Here is a 22048-nt window from a genome sequence, read left to right on the forward strand (position 1 = left end):
AAGATTTCCCACATCCTGCTAGAGAAACCTTCTGCTCCCTGAGCTGCTTCTCCATAGTGGATTTGAGAGCCAGGGGGATCAAAGCTAGGGGCTTGTCCCACATCTCTCTCTGGGCACAACAGGAGAAGTCCTGGGTGCAAAGGAAAGAAATTCCCACCAGTTTGTCAGAAAGTTTCAGTGGGGAAATGGCTAAAGAAGAGTAGTTAAGTAAGTCAATAAATGCCAACTTCGAGGCAAAAGTGACTTCTGTTTTCTGAAAATCATTCAGCTGAAGGATAAGTAGAGGACTTGCTGAGCCTGAAAACCACCTTACAACAGCACCAACAAAATGTGAGTTTCTTCCTCTCCTGCTTAGATGTTAAGTCACTGGCACCCAAAATCACTGTGGTTACTAAGTGCTTGAACTACTTCATCTTGCCAGTGACAGCCAGAAGCTCAGTAATAACTTGCCCCCTTGCTACCTAAGTGCTTCTCACCAAAGTCAGACCTAATCAGTGCAGAAAAACACAGAATTACACCACCACAGGGTGACTGAAATGGCATTCATTATTGATTTGCCATCCGTTTCTATAGTGTCACATGAAGTTAATTAAATTTCAAAATACTGCTTCTGCCACAGAAAGAAGAGTAAGCTGTGCAATACAGTATTTGTTTTATCATGAATCAACTGTCTTTTAAACTTAGCAATGCAGTATGTTTCAAGGAGTTCTGCTTTTACTACCTTTATAGCATTCTACCGTGCAGATATTTGCCAGTTTAGATATATTCCAGCACCCTTTTTTCCCCTGGGCAGAAAAGTCAAGTTTTCCAAAGGGGGGTAGTACAGCATCCAGGCCATGCATGTCCAAACCTATGCATAGGCACTCAGGTGAGTGTGCAGCTGTGCATACATCTACAGCCTCAGTGTTCAGAACAGAACACAGATATTCATGAAAAATTAGACCAAATTACATCTACAGGCTTGGCAGGCATCTCTGCATGAGCTAATAATCCTGAGCACTATCCTGTGTTAAAATCATTTTCAAGGTGAGCATTCTCGCCGTTACTCAAATGGAGAATTCTCATTGTGAAGTGTGCTATGGCCTGGCCCACTCTTTAACAGGATGATTTCAAATGTAAACACTGGCTTATAACAGGCTTGGTTTTGATCTGCCATTAATTGATTTAATGTACTTGTGATGCTACTCCTAAGGGAGAAGCTTGGAATTCAACTGGAACCAGCTGTGTCAATAGAGAGAGAAGTATGCAAATTTTAGTATGATTAATTTCCTTCTGCAGAATTAATTGAGTCCAAGGTTACGACATAGGCAAAAACACTACCAAACTTTGCAAAAATGTAAGACTGTAATTGCTCTGTGTTAGACCCTACTCCAACTCCAGTGAAATATCACAAACAAAATCATGGACTGAACAAAGACCTAAACCAATCACTAAAAGGCTCTAAGAAACACACTGGAGATAATTCTCCTAGGCCTTTCACATTTTCTGTCCTGCAGGGAAGGTTTCAAATAAGCTTTTGCATAAATAAATAAATAAATAAGATCAAATTAAAATTCCCACAAGCACAAGAACTTTTCTAGAATTATGATAGGATCACAAGGCTTCGCAATACCGATCCTTCAGAAATGCAAACCTTTGATATCAAATTCAAGATGTTCTGGTGGGTTGGAATTAGATGGGGAAGAGAGTTTGTCTCTAGTCAAAAGCTTTTTATCGGTCACACAACTCAATATATTAAACTTGTGGACAAGGAAGAGATAAGTGAAATAGCTAAACCCTGGATCTTTATTAACCTTTTTTTTCAGCATTATCCAACACAATCTCCATCTTCTTCAGAGTTATTGAATGTTCGTGCTTCAAGGAATCAGGAAGCCCTGATGAACTACAGCTTATCAACACCTCCTCTTCTTCTGAATTCCCTTTACTACAGCTCTTCAGCTGCAGGCTGAAAGCAGCAGGCAGAAAAAGAACAGCTACTGAAATTCATTCCTATTGTGGTGTTGTTGCCAGTGATATTGATTTCAATGGGAGTTGCACCTGCCCTTGCTGTGGATTTATTTTACGTGGAAAGCACACAACTCTTGTCTACGATTTTGGTTTAAGAACTTTGAGGGGAAGCTGGAAAGATATCAGAGGTTTGAACTGCTTTATGTAACTAACTTTGCAATTGAAAAGATAAATATACAAATTTCCAATTGTCTTCTGCAAAGAATAATTTGTTTGGGCTCCTAATCACCTCCCTGATGTCTAGAAGCTTCTTTCCCAAGACTCTCTGGCTCTGCCTACAACTGCAGACAATGTGGCTCAGTAGGAGCGGATCAGCAGAGCGAAATGGAGGGTGTTGAAATGCATACAGCATGCAAACATTTCAGATCACAGAATACTCTGAAAGAGAGCAGCCCATTAGCCCTTCTGTGCAGTAAGTGTGTACGTGGAGCACAAGCAAATCCCCAAGAGAAGCACTCTGCACTCAATGAGGCTGTGAGTTGTTCCACAACTGAGAGGTTTGCTTTGAAATTGTACTCCCAAACGAAATTAAAATGCTAAGGTAAGTTTCTTCTCCAATTCTCTAGAAGAACTTCTCCATCACAGCTTCTTACCATTCAAAGCTCAGAGAAAGCCCCGCTTCTTCCACCTGAGTGCTTCACTCCTCTTTCATAAGCTCTCTCCTTAGTGATCTCAAGGTGAATGGTAGTTAACTGGAAGGACAAGCAATTTGATTATATTGTGTTTGCTTGGACCATTAGCTTTGGCATTCAGAGCAATCCTGATGGGAGTTATTTACTTCCCAACATGCTTAATCTTGCTCCCTGCTCAGCCACTGCTAGCCATCCTTGGCAGTAGTAGAGGCTCCTGGATGGCACAGGGCCAACAAGAAGGTTGTTTTTATAAATTTCCACACTTAACTTTATCTTCCACAAGAAAAGAACAAATGAAATAAGCTTATCCACTGTGCTTTCTGACAGACCACATGACAAAACCCTGATTTTCAGATGTCAACTGTGCTACTGTCCTAGTAAAAACAACAAAAAAAGTGATTGCTTGCTCTTCTCTATCCCTTTCTTCACAGTAGCATTAGCAACATCATTAGATGGATTACAAGTAACACGAGGCATTAATGGTGTTGGGATGAACCCTTAGGACAATTTGATTGCTGCAATTCTTATAAAATGTACCTCATTTGTTTAGCTATGGAGACTGTAAGTGCCGTCAGTGGTTTTTGCTCACTGCTGCAAAATAAACATCCACCTTCTATAAGGAATTATTTCTTCCTTCTTTCAGTTTCTTAAAGCAACTTTCCAAATTATTTCACTCCTGTGTTATAATAAATGAAGGACTTCAACATGCAGAACTGTTGCACTGATTAACTAGAGATCATATCAGGTGCATTACCAAAAGGGACTCAAACCAAAAGTGTTTCAAAAACGGGAAAGAACAACAGTGTTGACAAATGAAATCTATTCTACCAAATGCAATCCATTTTTCTGGGCCAAAGAGCATTCATTTTGTACCAGCAACCCCCTGAATATATTTCAGATGTTAAATGCATTTGTTGAAGGACTACATGTTACCAGGGTGTCAGCTAGCCTGAAGGCATTGCTGGACTTCAGCACGCTGCATTGATTAGAGCAAATAAGGAACTTTCTCCAATAGAAATGCTGCTATTGTGAGCATGGAGGCTCACAGTTTTCTTCTTAAAATTGAGGGACACAAAAGCAAGTGATTTTTGAGCACAGATGAGAGTGGGATCGTTGTGTTCTTCTCTAGTTTCGATGTAAAAATGCAATGCCTTGGCATTTCAATGAGCAAAATAAGGTTATGACATGTCTGAAGCCAGTATGCAGTTTTATAAATAATGTGCTTGTTATCTGTTGATGAGAGAAATACCATGTCTCATAGAATTAACAAGATAAAAGGACATTTCAAACACTTAAGGGGTTGGTGTGTTTTTTGGCAAAGTGTCCACGATAAAGTTTGTAAGCAAAGCTGATTCCTTTTCTATTTTCTCCTTTCTAAATAATAAATAGTACAAACACACTGCTGTACAATAGCACAAACTGAATTAGCTAGATTGACTTCAATTGCTGCCAATTTATACAGTCTGAGAATCTAGCTCTATCATGTATTTGCGGCTGCCCTAGACAGCTTTCTTAGAAGCCTTTAATCCTCTTAATTCACTACAGACAAACAGAGAATGCTCATCACTGCACAATCTGCTACGTAATATATCTGTGTTTTTTTCCCAGAGAGATTGCAAAGCCATCAGAACAAATACATTTGTTATTGCTGTAAATAAATAAATAAATAAATAAATAAAAATCAATCATCTGTCTTCTCAAATACTGTACTGGACTTCTCAAAGGTAAAATCTTTTCTGTAATACCTAATAATAATATTATTGATTTCCCAGTTACCTCCAGGTACTCTGATTGGCTACTGTTGCTCTGACCATCATCCTGTTGCTCTGACCATCATCCTTACATTACCCTCCCTGAACTCCACTGTTTTTGATACTCACCCACTGATCCTCACACCAGTTTAGGATATAAACCTTTCCACTCAGGTCTCTTATTGTGCTTTTCTCTGACATGCTAAGTCCTAACTCCAATGAGATGCTCTGATTGGCACATCAGAGCGTAACAGCAAAAATTCCTGAAAGAGCCTCAGGGATTTTTTTCAGAGCACGCAATCTGAAGAGATGCTCAGTTGTCACCATTCCCACAAATGTCACTGTGAATCACACGTTCTCAGCCCTCTACTGATGTACTACATCCTTGGCAGCTGTGTGTTTGCATATCTAATTGGCAGACCTCTAAATTATCAAGAGGTACAGTCTGCACGTGTAGTCAAACTGTGTTTGCTTAGCAGTTTTGTCCCTTCTGTACAACTCTCTGGCTTGGTTTAAACCATCCTGAATACCTAGATCTGAACAATTCCTTCTGTTGTTGGTCCAAAAACCTGTAGTTCGAGGTACATTTTCTAACATTGCGAAGAACCAGAACTAGAAAAAATGTGAAATAAAATGCCTGACAATATGAAATGGTTTGCCTTTTGCTCTAAATTCCTTTACATAGCCTTGAAATTCAGCATAAGCTGTAATAGGACAAAGTACTGCCCTCCAGGGGGTGGCACACCTGAGGAAACACACACAGTTTATTAACTACAATAATTTCTGTCAAATTTCAAGGAAATTCTTTTTGGTCTTCATGATATTCTGAGCAGGCTACTTAGTCATAAGGCACAAAAAAGTAAACTCTATGTGAGATATTCTGCAACTGTGACTTACCCTGAGCTTATATTAACTTCCCTGCCAAATATATTTTCATACTAGCTTCTAAAGACTCACTGTTCTTTAAACATTTTAAAACAGCTTGTAAAAAGGAGGCAACATATGCAAAATAAATATAACAATATTTGTATGCATGTGAAAACCAGAAAATTAATTTTTTAATCAAACGCTAAGCAATTTTTTCTCCCCCTGAGAACAGCAAAATTAAATACATTTATTTATCTAGCTAAAACTCTCAAATGTTCTATCTAAAAGATTTTTTTTCTGTTAAGTTTTCAAGCAGCCCTATTTCGATGTACTCAACATTTTTTTCTTTTAATCTAGCTACACTAGAATCAGTAATCTAAAAAAAAAGACTTTATGTTACACTTCTGTTCCCAAGAGATTTCATCTCTATTAGTATTGCTTCAAATTTCACAACAAGTTGAGTTTGAGAAAAATGCTTGTGAATGAGTGGTTGTTTTATCACTGTGTTTGTGTCACTCAGTCATGGTTTGAGCTAGGAACAGGTATGAAGCCTGTTTCTAGCAGAGAGGAAAACCAGTGAATCTTTCTCAAATCTGAAGCATTACAAGCTCACAACTCACAAGAACATCTTTCAGAGAATCTTCTCATGCAAATCATGAAAATCAGATTAAGAGCCCCAAAGTCATATATGCTGAGTTCACTGTGTTTAGCCCAGTGATCATCAGTTCTTCCTCCTTTGTGAACTCATGCACAGATCAAAACATGTTACAGATCAAACTAAGCAATGCTTCATCCATTCCCAAAACGTGTTGATTGCTTTTTGTTGGGATTGGAAAATGCCTTGTCCCTTCTCTTGCCTCAGCTAGCAAGGAGGAGATGCTTCTTTCCAGAGAAGGCGGCAAGACTATAAATTCTGTATTTAATCACAGGAATATATTCTCCCTTCTACCAAACAGCTGTTCCAACATGGGTGGTATCAGCTGTGGGAGATCTCCTGTAATGTAGGTTATGAGAGGTGGCTGGTGGAATGACTGGCTACAAACTTTCTCCATGGCTCCTCTCTTCATGGCCAGGCAATTTAATCTCCAGTCTTTCCTCCTGGTGCTAGCAGACAAGCTTACAACACAAGCAAGAGATGATGAGGAACAGTCCTTCCATTTCTCTAAAATCCTCTTCTAACTTTCGGTTTCAAAATGGATGTTTCCTACTTCTTGGTTGATAACCCTGGGTTCACCTCAGGCATCTGATTGCTAAGCATCTGGTCACCTCCATACTTTGTCCCTATTACAGTGATGTGCACGTGTGGTTATCTCCTAACTTTTGACATAAGAGGAATTTAGACTGTTGTCTCTGAGGTCTCATCCACAAATCCTGCATTTTGCTGCTCCATTTGGATATCTCTTTTCCATTTCACCTTCTAAACGGAACAGTGATTTCCCTTTGGTAACTCCTGAAGTACTCTTGTAATAACCTTTGCAGCAGTGGAAGAGGCACAATGAATTTTGGATATTAAAAGGCTGGATTTCAGAGTAATGTAAATCCAGGCAGCCCTGCTGAGGTAAGTGAAGCTACACTGCACGCACCTGCTGAGTGTCTGCAGCAATAATATTAAGGCCCGAGTTTTGCTTCTTTTTCTTCTCACGAATAATCTGTGATGAATATGATTGTGAATGTAGGATTAATCATCTACGATTGTGCCTTGTATCTGTCCACCTATGAAGCATGCAGCATTATTTTCCATTATTGTTCTTTTGTGAAATTAAAGCTCACTCAGATCATCTTAAAAAAGACAACTTCTGCTAAGACGTGCAGGTCTACCTATGGTATAAATTTTCACCAATTCATTTTGTTCATGTGTTCTTTTTTTCTTTTCCTTTTTTTTTCTTTTTTTTTTCCAAGCAGAGCTGTTTAGCTGTTCAGCAAAAGCAGACACTACTTTAAATGGTAGTATGTCTCTTGAAACAAACATGGAAATACATCTGGCAGGGCGGCTGACAGTAACGGAGGGGGACAATTAACATCAGCAACAGGTCCCACGTACCATATAATCACATTTGTATTGTCCACAGAAAGGAGGAATGAGATCTACTGGGAGTTGTGATAGTTAATATTTTAGCGTATCCACTCCTCCTTCTGGGGTTCCAAAATTAGGCTGTTAAAATTGCTTCATGATGAAAGCATATAAGTGCTCAGCTCTAGAACAGAGTTGTTGTCACTGGGCCAAATCCTAAGGTCTTTGCTCACTCCTAGCTCCAGCTGACTTCAGTGAGCATGGCTCCCAAGTAAAGGTTGGGGATTTGGCAGGACTATTGTTTTGCTTCTTTTGAAGTGAAACTTTTTGTTTTTACTTTTTTACTTTGTGCATTAAAAGCAAAGGATTTCTGCGTGTAGCATGAATAGCCACCTGAACACATGTGGCATCCTGTTATCTGAAGGACCTTATTCATCCTTCCTATTTCTGAAACCCCGTCAGTCAATCTCTTCTCCTCCATAACCAAATGCTGACAGACCCATGGAACACCTATGCCTCTTGCTTTTGTTTTTCCCAGATGTTTGTTTCAAATTTGTACCTAGTGTGACTTTATTCTGCCTAGATTTCTTGCTTAACTACTGTGCCTTAAGTCTGAAACAATGCTCTCTCATTTTCTGATCACAGAAAGAACAAAACCATAATGCCAGGATTTGGTTGCTATATGGCCTATTAGCTTAAAAAAAAAAACTACCCAACACACAAACAAAGCTATTCTGTCTTATTTGATCCCATAGGTTTCTGCACCTCCTTTCCTGTCAATCCACAAACAGATTCACCTGAATTATACAGCTTGTTCCCTTCTTTCCACTTCAAACTCTTTAGTGGGAAGATTATGCCTTACAGAATATTAGCAGTGTTTGTTGGCTCATTTTCAGTTTTTCTGTTTTCACAACCTCCTTCCCCTCCAAGTGCTTATTTTTACAACCTGGTAGCAAATTTTCTGCCTCCTCTCTTCTTTTTATTCCTCCCAAATCCTGACACTGTCCCATCCCAGCTGCTCTGGAGACCAGGTTACTGGCATGGTTATTTTGGCAATGTCTGTTCTGAAGCCCAGCAGGACCCCTGCTGTCCTGGTGTGCAGATTTAACACAGCCTTGGCACCACTTGATCTGCAGCCCAGGATCTGGGAGGAGCATCAACAGCACAGGTCGAGCAAAGATAGTTAATGCCTTCTCAGCGCTCTACTTGGGGCCCCAGTGAGTTTCTTTCATCTTGTTTTTCTAGCTTTAGAGTCCTACAGCAGCTACCAGATACATGGCGCATACTGTCATTTATAAATCAAAATCTTTTTCCACCTTGGTAACATTTTCATTGCTATACATCTAATTACTTTACTATCGACCATGGCAGAGATCTGCGTATTTCCAGATCCAGTTCTGATCTGGCACAGTTTCCTCACTACAGGTCTTCTCATAACGCAATTTAGGGCATGCATTTATACCTTCCAACACATCTACTCCAGTCATTTTCTAATTTTCAAACCACACTCCCAAATCATTTGAAGGAAAATTACTCCTGTATTACTCAGTTTTCAAGGAACCTTTTAGTAGTACAGAAAGTTTCTATCTAATTAAGTCTGTCCTTTGTCTTACCTTCATTCCAGGTAAGTGATGCTCAGCAAAAACTGCATTCAGTATCATACATAAAGAATAAACCAAATATCCACATGAAGAGTTTATCTTGATGATGATGTTGTTGTATATATGGAATTACAGTTACTTGGCACTTGACGGAGATACTTTAAGGACTGAATAATGCATCAAGTTTATAATGTGAATGTATATATTTGGAGGTGTTAATCGGCAAGTTTTGTATGAGATTTATGGTACATCTTTTACTCCTTTTACCTTAGGCTAATCTGTTTCTTTTGTATTTTTCCTAAACTTCCAAGCTGCTGAACATCTTCAGCCAGCTATTGTTTCAAGATCAACCCTGCAAAACAAAAACATTTTATTTTTATCCTCGCCAGCTGCACAACTTTCCTTCTCCAATTATCTCTATCAAAGTTTCAAGACAAAAAAATGACTGACTGCACTGTTATACTGAGGCATCTAGCTTCTAAAAAAAAAATAGTTATACACAGAACATCACAAACAGAAAGGGAGAATTTAAGACTGTAACTTTGAGGTACTACAGCTTTTACTCAGTATTAAAAGGGATCTTTAAGCCCCTCAGAATCTAAGTTTAAAGTTTAGCTGCTGCTACTGAAAGCCTGTGCACAACGAGCTAAGAATTAAACAATAAATTAATAAAAGATTTGTAACACAGTCACACAGGCTCTCCAAAAAAAAAAAAAGAAGCATATTTAAACTTCAGATTGTTGGTGTTGAGAGAGAAAAGAGCTTGGTATTGACATACGATACCAACAGATTTTTACAGTAATTGTTTTTATGATAGGAAAGTGAGGGATTTCAAATGAGTAAAACATTGTTGTCTGACAGAAATAATGGGAGTGACTTCAGTGGGGTTGCGTGAGGGATTCAGGCAGGCAAGAGAGCAGTGGGGAAGAAGAGGAAAGGAAAGCCAAGTGGGGACTGAGCATGTTTGGAAAAACGTGAACATGAATCCTGGTTACTTCCATGAAATGCACCACTTTGGCCAGGCTGCTGTCAGAGTAGCTACCATTCTTGTATCAGCAGAGTGGCACTGATCCATGAGGAGTGTGGCGTATTATTGCAGATATCAGAGCCTGAAGAGCAAGCAACCACTGCTGAATTGAAGAGCAAGTGCACTGATAACTTCTAAGATTTATACCTGCTTTTTCTCATCAACTGATTTTTTTTATACACAGCAGTGACTTTGAGTATGACTGCGCTGGAGGAATGATAACTCATGGAAAGGAGATCTTTTTCTGGAACAGAGCAGCTGGTAGTAAAGGCCAAATGATGTTACCTCACTTGCAGTAAATACAATAGTCCTGAAGTAGCAATGTGTTCCCTGCAGAGTCAGAAAAAAAAAAACAGGCTGGTTTCCTCATGTTGTTTAAAAAGGATCTGGTTCTTTTCATCTGACCTGAGGGGCTCCTTCTTGTGGCCACCATCTATTCACAGCTGAATTCTCCTCAGAAATTTTAGGTTTGGTTTTCATTAAAAAAAAAATATATCTTTGTAAAATGCTTTTAATTCATGTACATTCTAGCAAGTTTCAAGTAGGTTTGTTACAACTGTTGGAATTAATTTTAGATTTGAGTATCTACAGAGACTCATTTGTCCAAACATTTTTCTTAGATGCCAGGTAGGAACTGCAGAAAGAAAAAGTGCTACCAAGAGCAGAATAAGAGTCTGGAATTGTATACAGGACCCTACAATGCTATGGACACAGGAGCTCAAAAGCCCTCCATTGGCAACAGTTAAAAGAGATCTCCTGAGTTATATTACTACCTGCCTAGATAGGAGACCCAGACAAGTGGAGATGAAGAGGGTTTGATTTCTTCTTGCAAAAGGAATGTTTTCTGTTACCTCATTGTCTGAGTTCTAAATTTATGTATAGTTTCCTTCGTATACATTAGGAAGAGAGCATGATGTTACATTGAGAGATAAATAGGCACCCACACACAGAGCCCAGACAGTATAATGTCAGACAACACAGGGAAACTAAAATGCAACTTGAAGAATTTATTTGTGAATAAAACAAGCCCAGCCTGGAGACAGATGAAAAGGAAAGTGCAGACAGTAAGGTTTGCTTTTTTCCAAGAGTACTTATGCATGAGTGCCAGCATCCACGTTAATTCTAAGAGGTCCCTTCCCTGACTGAAGAACCACCATGCATTTTCTTAACTCGCATGTTTAAACTTGGCTAACCTCGGAAACCTCGAAATCTGGTCCCTAAAGACAAACCTTGCACTGTGTCAGAGAGCCTAGTCCTGGATTAAAGCATTTGGGTGAGAAAAGGTGCAGAGAGAGAAGTACTGAAAGGCAGAGAGAACAAGCCAGCAAAAAAAGTTAAGTGTTCATCTGGATCTTTTGGATGGCCATGAGAGTGAAGTTCATTTGTCATTATGAATAACTACAGGAGGTAGATCTAACTGCTGTGCACCTGCCAAAGACTGCTCTGTGCCCATACTTCATGAAATGAGTACATGATTGATCTTGTAGCTAGAATTTAATAGCAGTGCTTCATATCTTGAAGCCTGGATAGGCTCAATTTTTTTTCTCTTTTTGTCATAGGTGCATAACTTTCTATTATAGGACTGGCTGCAGAACAGCAATTCCACATAGCAAAAAACGTTCTGATTTTGAATGATTTTTTATTTTTCACATTGACATAAAAAAACAACTGCAGCCTTTCAAAATGTCTATGAGAGGACTGTGAGCAGAAGAGTAAACTTCCAGGGAAGGAAACAGTTGGCCAGTTTTTGTCTGTAAGGTTCAAGACCTTGCTCTGACAGATTCAAAGAGGTGTTCACCCTACTTAAATTCAAGCTCTTAACTCAGCAGTAGCTGTGTACTGTTGTAAAAGGAAAGTGATTTCCTCTCAAAGAGGCTAATTCAGAACACATTAGACAGGCTTTTGCTTTAAATTACACCTGTGATAAAACTGCTTCTGTCTGTGTCTGTTCGTAACACAGGGAGACTGAACTACTAACTGCCAAAAGTTGGGCTCTGATTACCAGTGGGTCTACATGAATTAACCTATGATTTTTCTCCTCTTTTGACTGTTTCATCTGCATTGAGGGAAAGGTTCCTCAATAAAGTTTACACATTCAGTAAGTACTTCTCCAAAACAAAGGCTTTGACCAAAAAAAAAAAAAAAAAGAGCACTTGACAAACACACTTAAAACATTCATTATCAGGCATGTCTGGCACATCATCACAAGTCACGTTACCATAGAATCACAGAATGATTTGGGTTGGAAGGGACCTTCAAGATCATCTAATTCCAACCTCCTTGTTATAGGCAGGCTTTTTTCAGTCTCTCTGCTCAATCCTGAGATATTTTGGTTTTCAGAGTCAGTACCAGAGCTTTTAAACTGGCAGGAGAAAAACTGGCATATCAGTAAGGAATATTACACCTATACATATGATGTTCAAGGATTTCTGTGCCTCAGGTCAGGAATCTGACTTGGACTATAAAAGCTGGTCATTCCTCTCCATTTTGCATAAATAATTTTTGTGAAACTCAAATGAAATAAAATGTTGGGGGGTAACGGAGATGTGAGTGCAGCTCTAAGACCATATTTAACTATATTTGCTATAAAAAGCTGTCAGGATGACTTTGCTCTCTCACCTGAGCTATGTCATTCTTTGACTTACTCTGAGAAAAAAGCTATATATTTATATACATAAATAATGATTTTAGTAGCTTTGCGAACACCAGCTAGTAGTATTTTGCTCCTTTCTGAATCAAACCTAATCATCAGTTACCGCCCTTCAGACGCATTTTGCTCTCTTATTCAGAACACTAGACTGCTAAAACGAACTTAATAAAGCAGTGCATGTGTGGCATTTCAATAAAGCTTTTAAATGGCACTCAGAAATGAAGCATATTGTGTCTCAAGAAAAGAAAAGCATTCAAGCAATCACTGTTAACTCACCTAAAGGCCTCTGGTCTGTAAATTCATATTGAACTTGCAGTGTTCTGCAGCTAGGAAACACCCTTTCCTCACAATTATTAATTGATTGGTCATTCGCCTATGCAACTGCAAATTGTGCAGGACTGAATACAGAGTCAAGGATATCAATTTGTGCATTCACTACTGAAAATTTAGTCCTCTGCCTGACAAATATTGGGAAAAATATCAAATATGAGACCAATGTAATCTTCTACCCATAAACCTACAGTAATGGCTCAGATAGGCAACAAGAAAAATACTTGTCATAGGACTATCAGAAGCAATAGTTTGGGATCAAGTGGTTATGTGCTACTTTCATTTAAATTAAATAATTTGTGAGGGAAAAAATAAACCTTCAAGCAAAGTTTGGGACTTCAAGAGGATAGCGTTTGATGTGCTTCATTCTCCTAAAAAAAATTCAAAGTCTTCAGCACTCTCAGATCCCTAGGGATTTGTTTTATACCACCATGGCACCCTGGAGTGTGACACAGAAAGACCCAAGCCAGAGTCTGTCTAAACTAATACTTCCATCAAAAGCAGCATGGAGGTCTTAGCAGTGATCTAGAAAGCAGCATAGCTATGTAAGCAGGTTGCTACGTTGCTGCTAATGAGTGAAGGCTGTCAGCAAGCACTGAGAGCTGATGAATTCCTATGGCCATGGGGTGTAATGGCCTTGGCCTTTGTTAGAATAAGGTATCAGGTTAGAGACATGCTTCAAAGAGAAAGGAGACAGAACAGAAACCATTAGATACTTGGACGTGCTTGGGTGTGCAAGAGGTGTAGAATTTCTTCAAAGTAAATATGTTAATGCTACTTGTAATATGAAACAAAAAGGCATAAAAAGATCCCATTGATGTATGTTCCTGGCAAACTGCTTGAAAACAGTTACCTCAGAAAGGAAATCGGGAAAGAGTGGAATCCACAAAAAAACGGCAAGGAGTGGAGTAAGAAAGAAGAGTAAAAAAGAAAACTGGTATGCAAATGAAATTTGAGCTTTCAAGTTGAGCTGCTAAGGTTTAAGCACATTAATTGCCAAGAAAAGCTGAGAGAGCCCTTGCAAAAGGTATTTAAGGAAATGTCAAAGGATTGATGCAGACTAGGGAATGGAAAAGAAGAAACAGACTGTGGTAAAGCAAAGACAAGATAAAAGGCAGTCTCAGAATTTATCAAATGCTTCATCTCACATTCTTCCCAGAACAATGATCCTGGGGTAAAATAACAGGAATAATAGGAAAGTATTTGCAGAAATTGATGGTATGACATCAAAAAAGCAGTTCAGTATACCTGCTGAGGTGAAAAGGAGAAAAATCTCTATTACAAAACTTTACTTTGCAAGTCTAGGACCAAGTTTACTTAACAAATTTTATCAAGCAGGAAATGACACAGAAAATCTATTTCAGGAGGGGGGAAAAGGGATCCCAGAAAATGAATATTTATTGATCTGATCTCAACAGTGCAGCCAGCAACAACAACAACAAAAAAACAACTAGATCCTCCTAGACTAGTTATCTTGGACAAGATGAAAAATTTTCTAGTCAAAGAAAATTTGGTAGGTCAAAGGAAGATGTGGTCTATTTCAATGTTCTATCAAATAGGAATCTATTAGCCAAGACTAAAGAATGGAAGTAGTGGAGAAATTGTAAGATGTGAAGGAAGGTGAGTCCAACAGATGAGAGTTTCTGCTGAAGGAAGTACTATCTTGAAGGAAGACTATTAGTGGAGTGCTTCAAAGAACGACACCATCATTTTAAGGCCAATCTTGCTTTCTGTATTTTCATTACTGAATGTGATGAGATGAAGAACAGAGTTTATGAACAGAGTTTATTTTATATCAGCCTGACTTGTTTGGTCTAGAAAATGAAAGGCTTGAAAAGAATATAAAAGTCTACTCCCAAATGATGGAAACACATACTAAGAATGGTAAAGACCTGTTTCAACTAAAGTAGTACTATCAAAAGTACAGTGCCACACAAGCTAGCTAGAGATGAAGTTAGACTGGAATTAGAAGGAAGGAGAGAGCAGAGGGCATCCCTTAGCCATTAGAGCATCCAGGTGCTGGAAGTCTTTCAGAAGCAGTAGCAATAAATTCTGAGCATTACTTTAAGGCAAAGAGTACAGGATAATAGGCTGTGATGCTAGATTTGGACTGTCTTCCAGCTTTGAAAACAACTTTCTTTGTTTCAGTGAAAATTCACACTTCTAGTAAATCCATTTCTTACCATGAAGACTTGATTCAAGTCATCTTTACTTGCTGAAAGATAATAGACATTCTCTTCACTTCGGCAAGATAGAAAGTGTGGATAGAGGAGAATGAAGTGATCACTTTTCTGTTTCGCCTCAGATATCTCAATGCACCTAAGAAATGATCTGACATATATCTCAAAGCAAAAACAATAGCAGTGTTTTAGTCAGGAGAAAAGTAGGAAAGAAAGTAAAAATAAATGCAAAAACAAGAACTCTGCTCAAGAAAATATTGATAGACTATTACTTTCTTACTGTTAAGGAAATCCTCTAGTTACTTAATCTGCTACAGAAAGTAGCACCTTAAAAACACTTCAGCACATTTATTTCCCTTAGTCTTACTTCACAGCATGTACTCACCATTTTATGCAGAGGCATGTGGGTAAGATTAAGGAGAATCCTTCCACAGGATTTTTTTAAGCTCTTTGGTATTCCTTTGAAGACTGCAGCAGTAGTTTACATACTGGCTATTTAGCAGTGGTGTGGAGGGTGAAACACTAACTGCACACCATACTCTCTGCCTCTTTAAATATTCATTGTTGAGTAACCATCTATGGAGCCTCATAAAGAATTAACTCTTTAGATGGGGAAGATCTCTGCTTAAGTGCATAGCACAAATCCTACATGATTTAAATCCCACACAATCCTATTTAAAATCCAAAGAGTTTCCAGCTGTTTGCGTTGTTCACTCTCTAATATTAACACCTGGTTTTGAAATCCTATGCAAGCAATATTGCTCTATCACACTAGAAAAACAGGAGAAAGTAAATTCAACCTTCTCCATTGATTTGGGGATGTAAGTAAATTACATCTAAATCTTGAACCTCAAGGCTGAATCAACTTCTTGGTCAACTACTTTTCAACAACTTCCATCTTATGTATTACGTATCAGGTTATTCATAGAGCTTGAACAATTGAGCTACATCTCCTGAACTGACATTTATGAATTTCCTTGAATGCTGGCTAACGAATAGTATGTGTGCAGAAGTGCCAGACTGAGAAACTCACTTATTTTGCAAAATACATATTCCAAATGTCATATTCATTGCGAGGATTGGTTTCTACTTTTTTTTTCCTCCATATTCAGCTGTTCAACTTACCTAATTGACCTGAGTGTAAGCAATTCGTTAGGCTAATGAAATTGTTGGTGTGAAGCTATTGCAAAGATACATGACTGCAGTACATCATAATTATGCCCGAACTTTAAAAAAAAAAAAAAGTAGATGGAAATGGGCAAAGCTGTGAAAGAATATTTGGCCTTCATAGATATTGACTACTATCTATAAATAAGTAAATTTTACATGAGAGATTGCTTCCAATGACAAGGGTCAAGGCTTACTACTCCTTCTAGCAAGAATCTGACATGTGTTTTGCATTCTTTAAACAAGACACTAATGATCCAAAGACCAGCGCTGACCAATCCTGCAGGTACTAGCTTAACCATCACAGATGCTCAAGCTCCCTTAAAACTTAAAAACAGGAAAGGCATTTTCTAAGACGCAGTCACCTGTCTATGAATATCCCCAGCCATTATTCACAATATAGCAATAATGACTTGACTCAAACCTACTCAGAAATCATCACATGGTCTCCTTCCTCTTCATATAAATGTGCAAGTTAAATGTAAAAAGGATAAAGGTAAAGGAGTTATGTGCCAATTATGCCAAAACATACAGAAATATTGTCAGATGTGACAATATTTTCTTCACACTCATCTTCTGTCAAATTTTAGCTTTCTTTACTACATTCAAAGTACCTTTATACACAAGAGACATCAGAAATGTGATTTGATTGCTGCCACCACATTTCTGCCTCTGTTGCTAAGTTAGTAGTTGTGCAAGTGTGTAGTGCGTCTTTAATTGCTACCAACAGGAAGAAATCATTCCTTAGAATTCATTAGCCAATGAATTCCTCACTCCTTGAACTGAAAATATAGAAAATTCTTTTGCAAATTGGCTATTTGCCTTTTGGAAGGCAGATGTGAAGGACCTAAGCAGCTAGAAGGTGCGATTACGAGCAGATGCATGTAATAGAATTAGCAACAATATGCATCAATTTGGTACCCTCATATTCTCCTAATATACTTCAAGTATCCACTTAAGTCATACTTAGATGTGAAGTAAATGGTTTCAAGAGTCAACAGATTAATTTAATAAGTTCATTATTAGCTTTGCAGCATTCTTAACCATTCCAGCTCTAGGGCATTTAGCACAATAGCAGTACATGTAGTGCTACAGGATGGCCCAGTTACAGTGTTTACTACCCTTTGGATATCTGTTTGAAGTTGTATTAACAAGGCGTCACAATGGAACTGCTATCTGTAAAGTATGTGAGGGCAACACAGTCCAAAAGATGCATTCACAGAATACAGTACTGTATCTACTACATGATAAAGTTAGCAGAACATTTACTGTTTTCCATCTATTTACCATCTACTACTTAGAACAAGTAAAATGGGCTTGCTTGTAGAGACCAGGCAACATGGTGTAGTTAAAAGAGTGTTTGAATTTCCTTATTCTGAGCAGCTTTGTTGCAGTTCAGGCATGAAAGTGCTCATGATGGGTAAGACATGCAGAAGAGAATGGCCTTCCAGCTTTCAGTGTCTGTGTGGACTCACCAGTAAATATGCTCCTAATCCATAGGAAAATGTGGTGGGAAATGTTAGGTTTTATTGCAGGCTAGCTGGTTTCCTATGGTAAAGGTATGTACATGCAAGTCATTCTTTCAAGTTTTAGGTATTTGGCAACATCCTAAAATTCTGCTTCTCAAACTCATGCTAGTCAGGAACTGTAGTGTCTCCCCTGTGTCATTATCTGAGTACAGCCTGGAGTGTGCTAGAAAAAACCCTTTTTCTGGACTTTGTTACTGTAAGGGACTATGTGTCACAGTCTATGATTACAAAAGGCTGGAAGCAATGTCTCTACATTAGCTCTACATTAGGTTTTCAAAATTATCATTCCACTGAAATGTTTTCAAATGCATTTTGAAGGGTGCTGTTATCCACATTGTTTCCGTTTCTATATTTGGAGTCATAATAGTGTTTTACCTCAGAAACAAGCTATTATGAGGTAATTAGACCCTGCACAAACTGTTCTGCAGTAACTGCAGAAGGCATGAACTTGTTAACTTACACAACAGAGGGTACCTGAAGAAAGCAAAGCCCTCTGTGATTGACAAGACAGCAGCCTAGGCAGAAGACACAGTGGAATGAAAGCTAGTGCACAGGCCATTGGCACTCACTGACATATATCTCTGTCAGAATCTTTGGCTTCTAAAGTACATAAGCTCTCCTGGAAAAAAAAAAAAACCAAAAACCCGAAGTCATTGATAATTTTTCCATCCCTCTGCTTACTAGGACAAAAAAATCTTATTAACCTGGTCTAGTATTAAATGTGGAGGTTGGTGTCCCTGCATGTGGCAGGGGGCTTGGAGATTCATGATCCTTGAGGTTTCTTCCAACCATGGCCATTCTGTGATTCTGTCAACCTAGTGATCACACAGCTTTTTTGACTCCATCTCTTGAAATGACAATACAGAACATTTTCTGATCTTATGTGCAGTTGTAAACGTGAATACACAGATTACATGTTTACTTAAAATATCTGTGTGCAAGTGATGGCATCAAAAGCACAGTCACGGCTTTTGCCTACTGCAGTGTACCACTCATAATGCTCACAAGATTGGAAAAATTGATGATGGTAAGGTTTGATTAGAAACTGCCTACTGGTCTTTTTGCTCTGTGGCTAAATGAGCCTAACTCCTGTTGTCATCCTTCTGAAAGCATGCATAAGGAGCAGAAAGGATCCCCACATGCAGCGCTTTGCTTTGTTTAGGATTCCTGCCTGTCTGTTCATTTTGAGAAACTTGGGTGCTCTGTGACCCAGTGGCAAAATCCCTCATGTGAGCAGCACCTTAGCTCTGTAACAGCTTGCTTGGCTGTGCCTGGGAACAGAGGGAGCACTCATTCCACCTGGCCCAGACACAGGTACAGCACAAGTGAGAACCTGATGCTGGCAGTGCACTGAAGGCTCCAGCTCCTACTGGGACTTCATTGGGGGGCTGAGCTCCCCTCTGGATAAATACCAACAGCAATTCTGGGGAAATGCTCTCTGTGAGAGTATTTAGGTACATATCAACCAGATCCTTTTAGAATCTAGTGCTGAACCAATAACACATTTACTCTTTCCCTTCTCACCAGGGAGACTGCAGCAGTGTCCCAGTAGTGCTGAATGTATATATTGAACAACACGAACAGGGAATGATATTGTTGCTGGGAGAACTCTTCTACAGAGGTTGTTTTACATAGGGGACACCTTAGTTCTCCTCCTTGGAGTAAAGCATTCAAAAAAATCCCAAAGCCTACATCAGAATTCTACCCACACAGACTCTTGCCACTTGCTCTCTGAAAACCTAGTTTTAACTGCAGACTAACACAGCAGCTTTCACACATTATACCAGGCTCCTAGTGCCTTTTAAACTCAGGCCAACATAGACCTTCCCTGTCAGGCAGCTGATCTGCTCACATGGTATTTTTTAAGCCTCTACCCAGCTGTAAGCTCCAAGTGATGAGGACCTCCCCATTTTGATACATTTACCCGGCACATAGCATCACTGTGGAAGTCTACAGGAAGATCTGGCAGCTGCTGTCATGATATCGATCATAAGTAGCAGAGGATCAGTAAAATCATATTATCCAAGAAAGCTGCAGAGAACATTCATTATGTTCGGATACTACTTTCCTCCCCTTTCTACTCAATCTTCCAAGTCACATACTGGCAGGCAGAAAAACTTTTCATGGAGTAGTCAATTAAAAATTTAGGGGCCATGCCATTTGAGCTGGATGTTGGTTTTCAGTAAGATGCATTGAACCACATTTAGTAATCAATAAATAAAAGGCTGGGGAAAACAAAAACAAAAACACTTTCTGGGTAGTGTACAAAAGGATTCTCGTGCCAAAGCTGTCACTTACATCCCATTTCAACTACTGGCTTGTTAAACAGTGAAAGTTCACTGATGGGTCTGCTAGAGGGGAAGAGGGAAGTGGAACGTCTGAAGTCTCCCACCAAAATAGTCCTCTCTGGACAAGTCAGAAAATAAATCATTCCAGCCGTGAACAAAAACCCTGTAAGTGATCTGATGCTCAATGTGAAAATAGCTAAAATCACCTGTTGGCAGTGATCCCCTCGCCAACCCCCTTTCTTCCTCCAGGTTCCTAGCGTAATAAGGAGGTGAAAACACAAACCAAATTCCCCAAACCCACCCATCTCAAAAGGCAAGTGTTCCCCAGTTCAGACCCCAAGCCTCCCGGGTGACAGGGAGAATTCAGTAGTAGGAATGTCAGAGCAGACACTGCAATTGGAGGTGGCTCACAGCACTCCACTGCTGATCCTGCCACGGAGCTTCAAACACAAATCAGAGCAATACATCTTTCTTTTTTTTAAAAAAAAAAAGGAAAGAAAAGGAAGAAAAGAAAAGAAATAAAAGACATCTAAGTACCTTAGATTCCTGACTGGTGGTTGATGCTGGAGATGGAGGCTGCTCTGTGCTCTCCACTTCATTCTCTTTCTCCACACTGTCCACGCTGACTTCAGTCATGCTGCTCGGAGGAATCATTTTCCCTCTAAAACACTGCTAGTATCAAGAAAACGAGCTACAGACCTTTCTTGCTTTTTCTCATTTAACGTCCTCTTTCTTCTCTGCTCTTCTCGAGCAAATGAACTCTGACCACTCAGTTTCACTACATTTGCAGGACTAGAATTCTCTGGATTTTCTGGGCTTTCTTTTTTTCCTTCTCCTCCTCCTCCTCCCCTTCTTTCCTCCCTCCTCCCACCCCTCCCCTGTGTGGTTCTGCTGCACGGGGAGCAAGTTATCCACGGCTCCGTAGGGCAGCTGTGTGCCAGCTTCTCCGTTTTCCCCGATCCTTCTCTCCTCAGCGTGAAGCCCGGAGGTGAGGAGCAGAGTCGTGACCATGAGCCCGCAATCAGCTGGGAGTGAGGCAAAGCAGAAAGCCCCAGCCAAACACATGCAGGGCACTGGAGGGAGGAGTTGGATTTCTAATGCTGTGAATAGCTTTGGGGAGCATGTGCTGTCATAGTAGTGTAAGAAAGTAATGCGAGCATGCATGCAGACACACACAGAGGCATACAGCATGCATGAGGTGTGGGAGCATTTTACCTTCTAATCAGGCTGAGGAAGGCAGAGTTTGAAGGGCGGCTTTATATTCTTACAGGTCTGGTGATTTTCTGAAGAAGGGCTCCAAGGGAAAAGCAACGCTCTCCTTGTCTTGTCCCAGAGAAGATGATTAAAAATCCTAGCTACTGTTGTCCCTTAAGCACCCATACTTTGCCTTATACCCTAAAGCAACAGGACAGAACCAGAGAGGGGCACCTGTGGCTCTGAGTGCTTTTTACCCTTCTCCTAGGCAGGGCACCCCGGCTCTGAGCCATTCACACGCAATCAGGGCTTGCCGGAGCTCCCGGCGCTGCGCAGATCCGTACCTGGAGGTTGTCATAGTAATAACACTCGGTTGGGCTGCAGTGGGAAAGCTGTGGGCATCCCCAGGCGCTGTCTTTCCCGTGGATGCAGTGCCCAAAGTCACTCTTGGAGCTGCGGTAGCCCCGGCAGAAGGACGGCATGACTTTGCTGGCAGGCTCAACCCGTGCCTCTGGATTAAATCAACTGCAAAGGCACCTGTATGCTCTCCTCCCTGCTGACTTCAGGTCTGCGTGGCAAAAGGTTGAATGGATGTGCTCCCCAACACGTGTGTGCTTTGTGGAGTGGGACCCATTCCATACAGCTGGGGGAAGAAAAAATAAAAGCAACCCCAGCGTGCTTCCAATTATCAGTACTTACATCCCATAAAGCAAGAAGAAAAAAAAAAAAAGAAAAAAGAAAAAAAAAATCTTGCTTTTTCCTTGGAGGTACAGGCAAAGGTGTTCAGAGGTGATGCACTGACATCTGAGCCAGA

General features: G+C 39.8%; 1 protein-coding gene across 2 annotated transcripts in view; it reads right to left on the reverse strand.

Moving 5' to 3' along the window:
- STAC (SH3 and cysteine rich domain) overlaps window positions 1-20847 on the reverse strand; it is a 73341-nt gene extending 52494 nt beyond the window's left edge. The window contains exon 1 of one of the 2 annotated variants that reach the window (XM_042817622.1): window positions 20578-20847. In XM_042817622.1, coding sequence (XP_042673556.1) covers window positions 20578-20694 — 117 coding nt within the window. In that variant the 5' untranslated portion in view covers window positions 20695-20847. Of the gene's footprint in view, window positions 1-2600; window positions 2681-20577 lie in introns of those variants that run through there. The other variant, XM_042817623.1, reaches the window with a different exon arrangement.
- Between the last annotated feature and the right edge of the window lie 1201 nt (window positions 20848-22048).

This window comes from Centrocercus urophasianus, unplaced genomic scaffold (genome assembly GCF_019232065.1).
Source record: "Centrocercus urophasianus isolate 14NV4802_14NV808 unplaced genomic scaffold, USGS_Curo_1.0 seq_16, whole genome shotgun sequence".
In the NCBI taxonomy this organism is placed as follows: domain Eukaryota; kingdom Metazoa; phylum Chordata; class Aves; order Galliformes; family Phasianidae; genus Centrocercus; species Centrocercus urophasianus.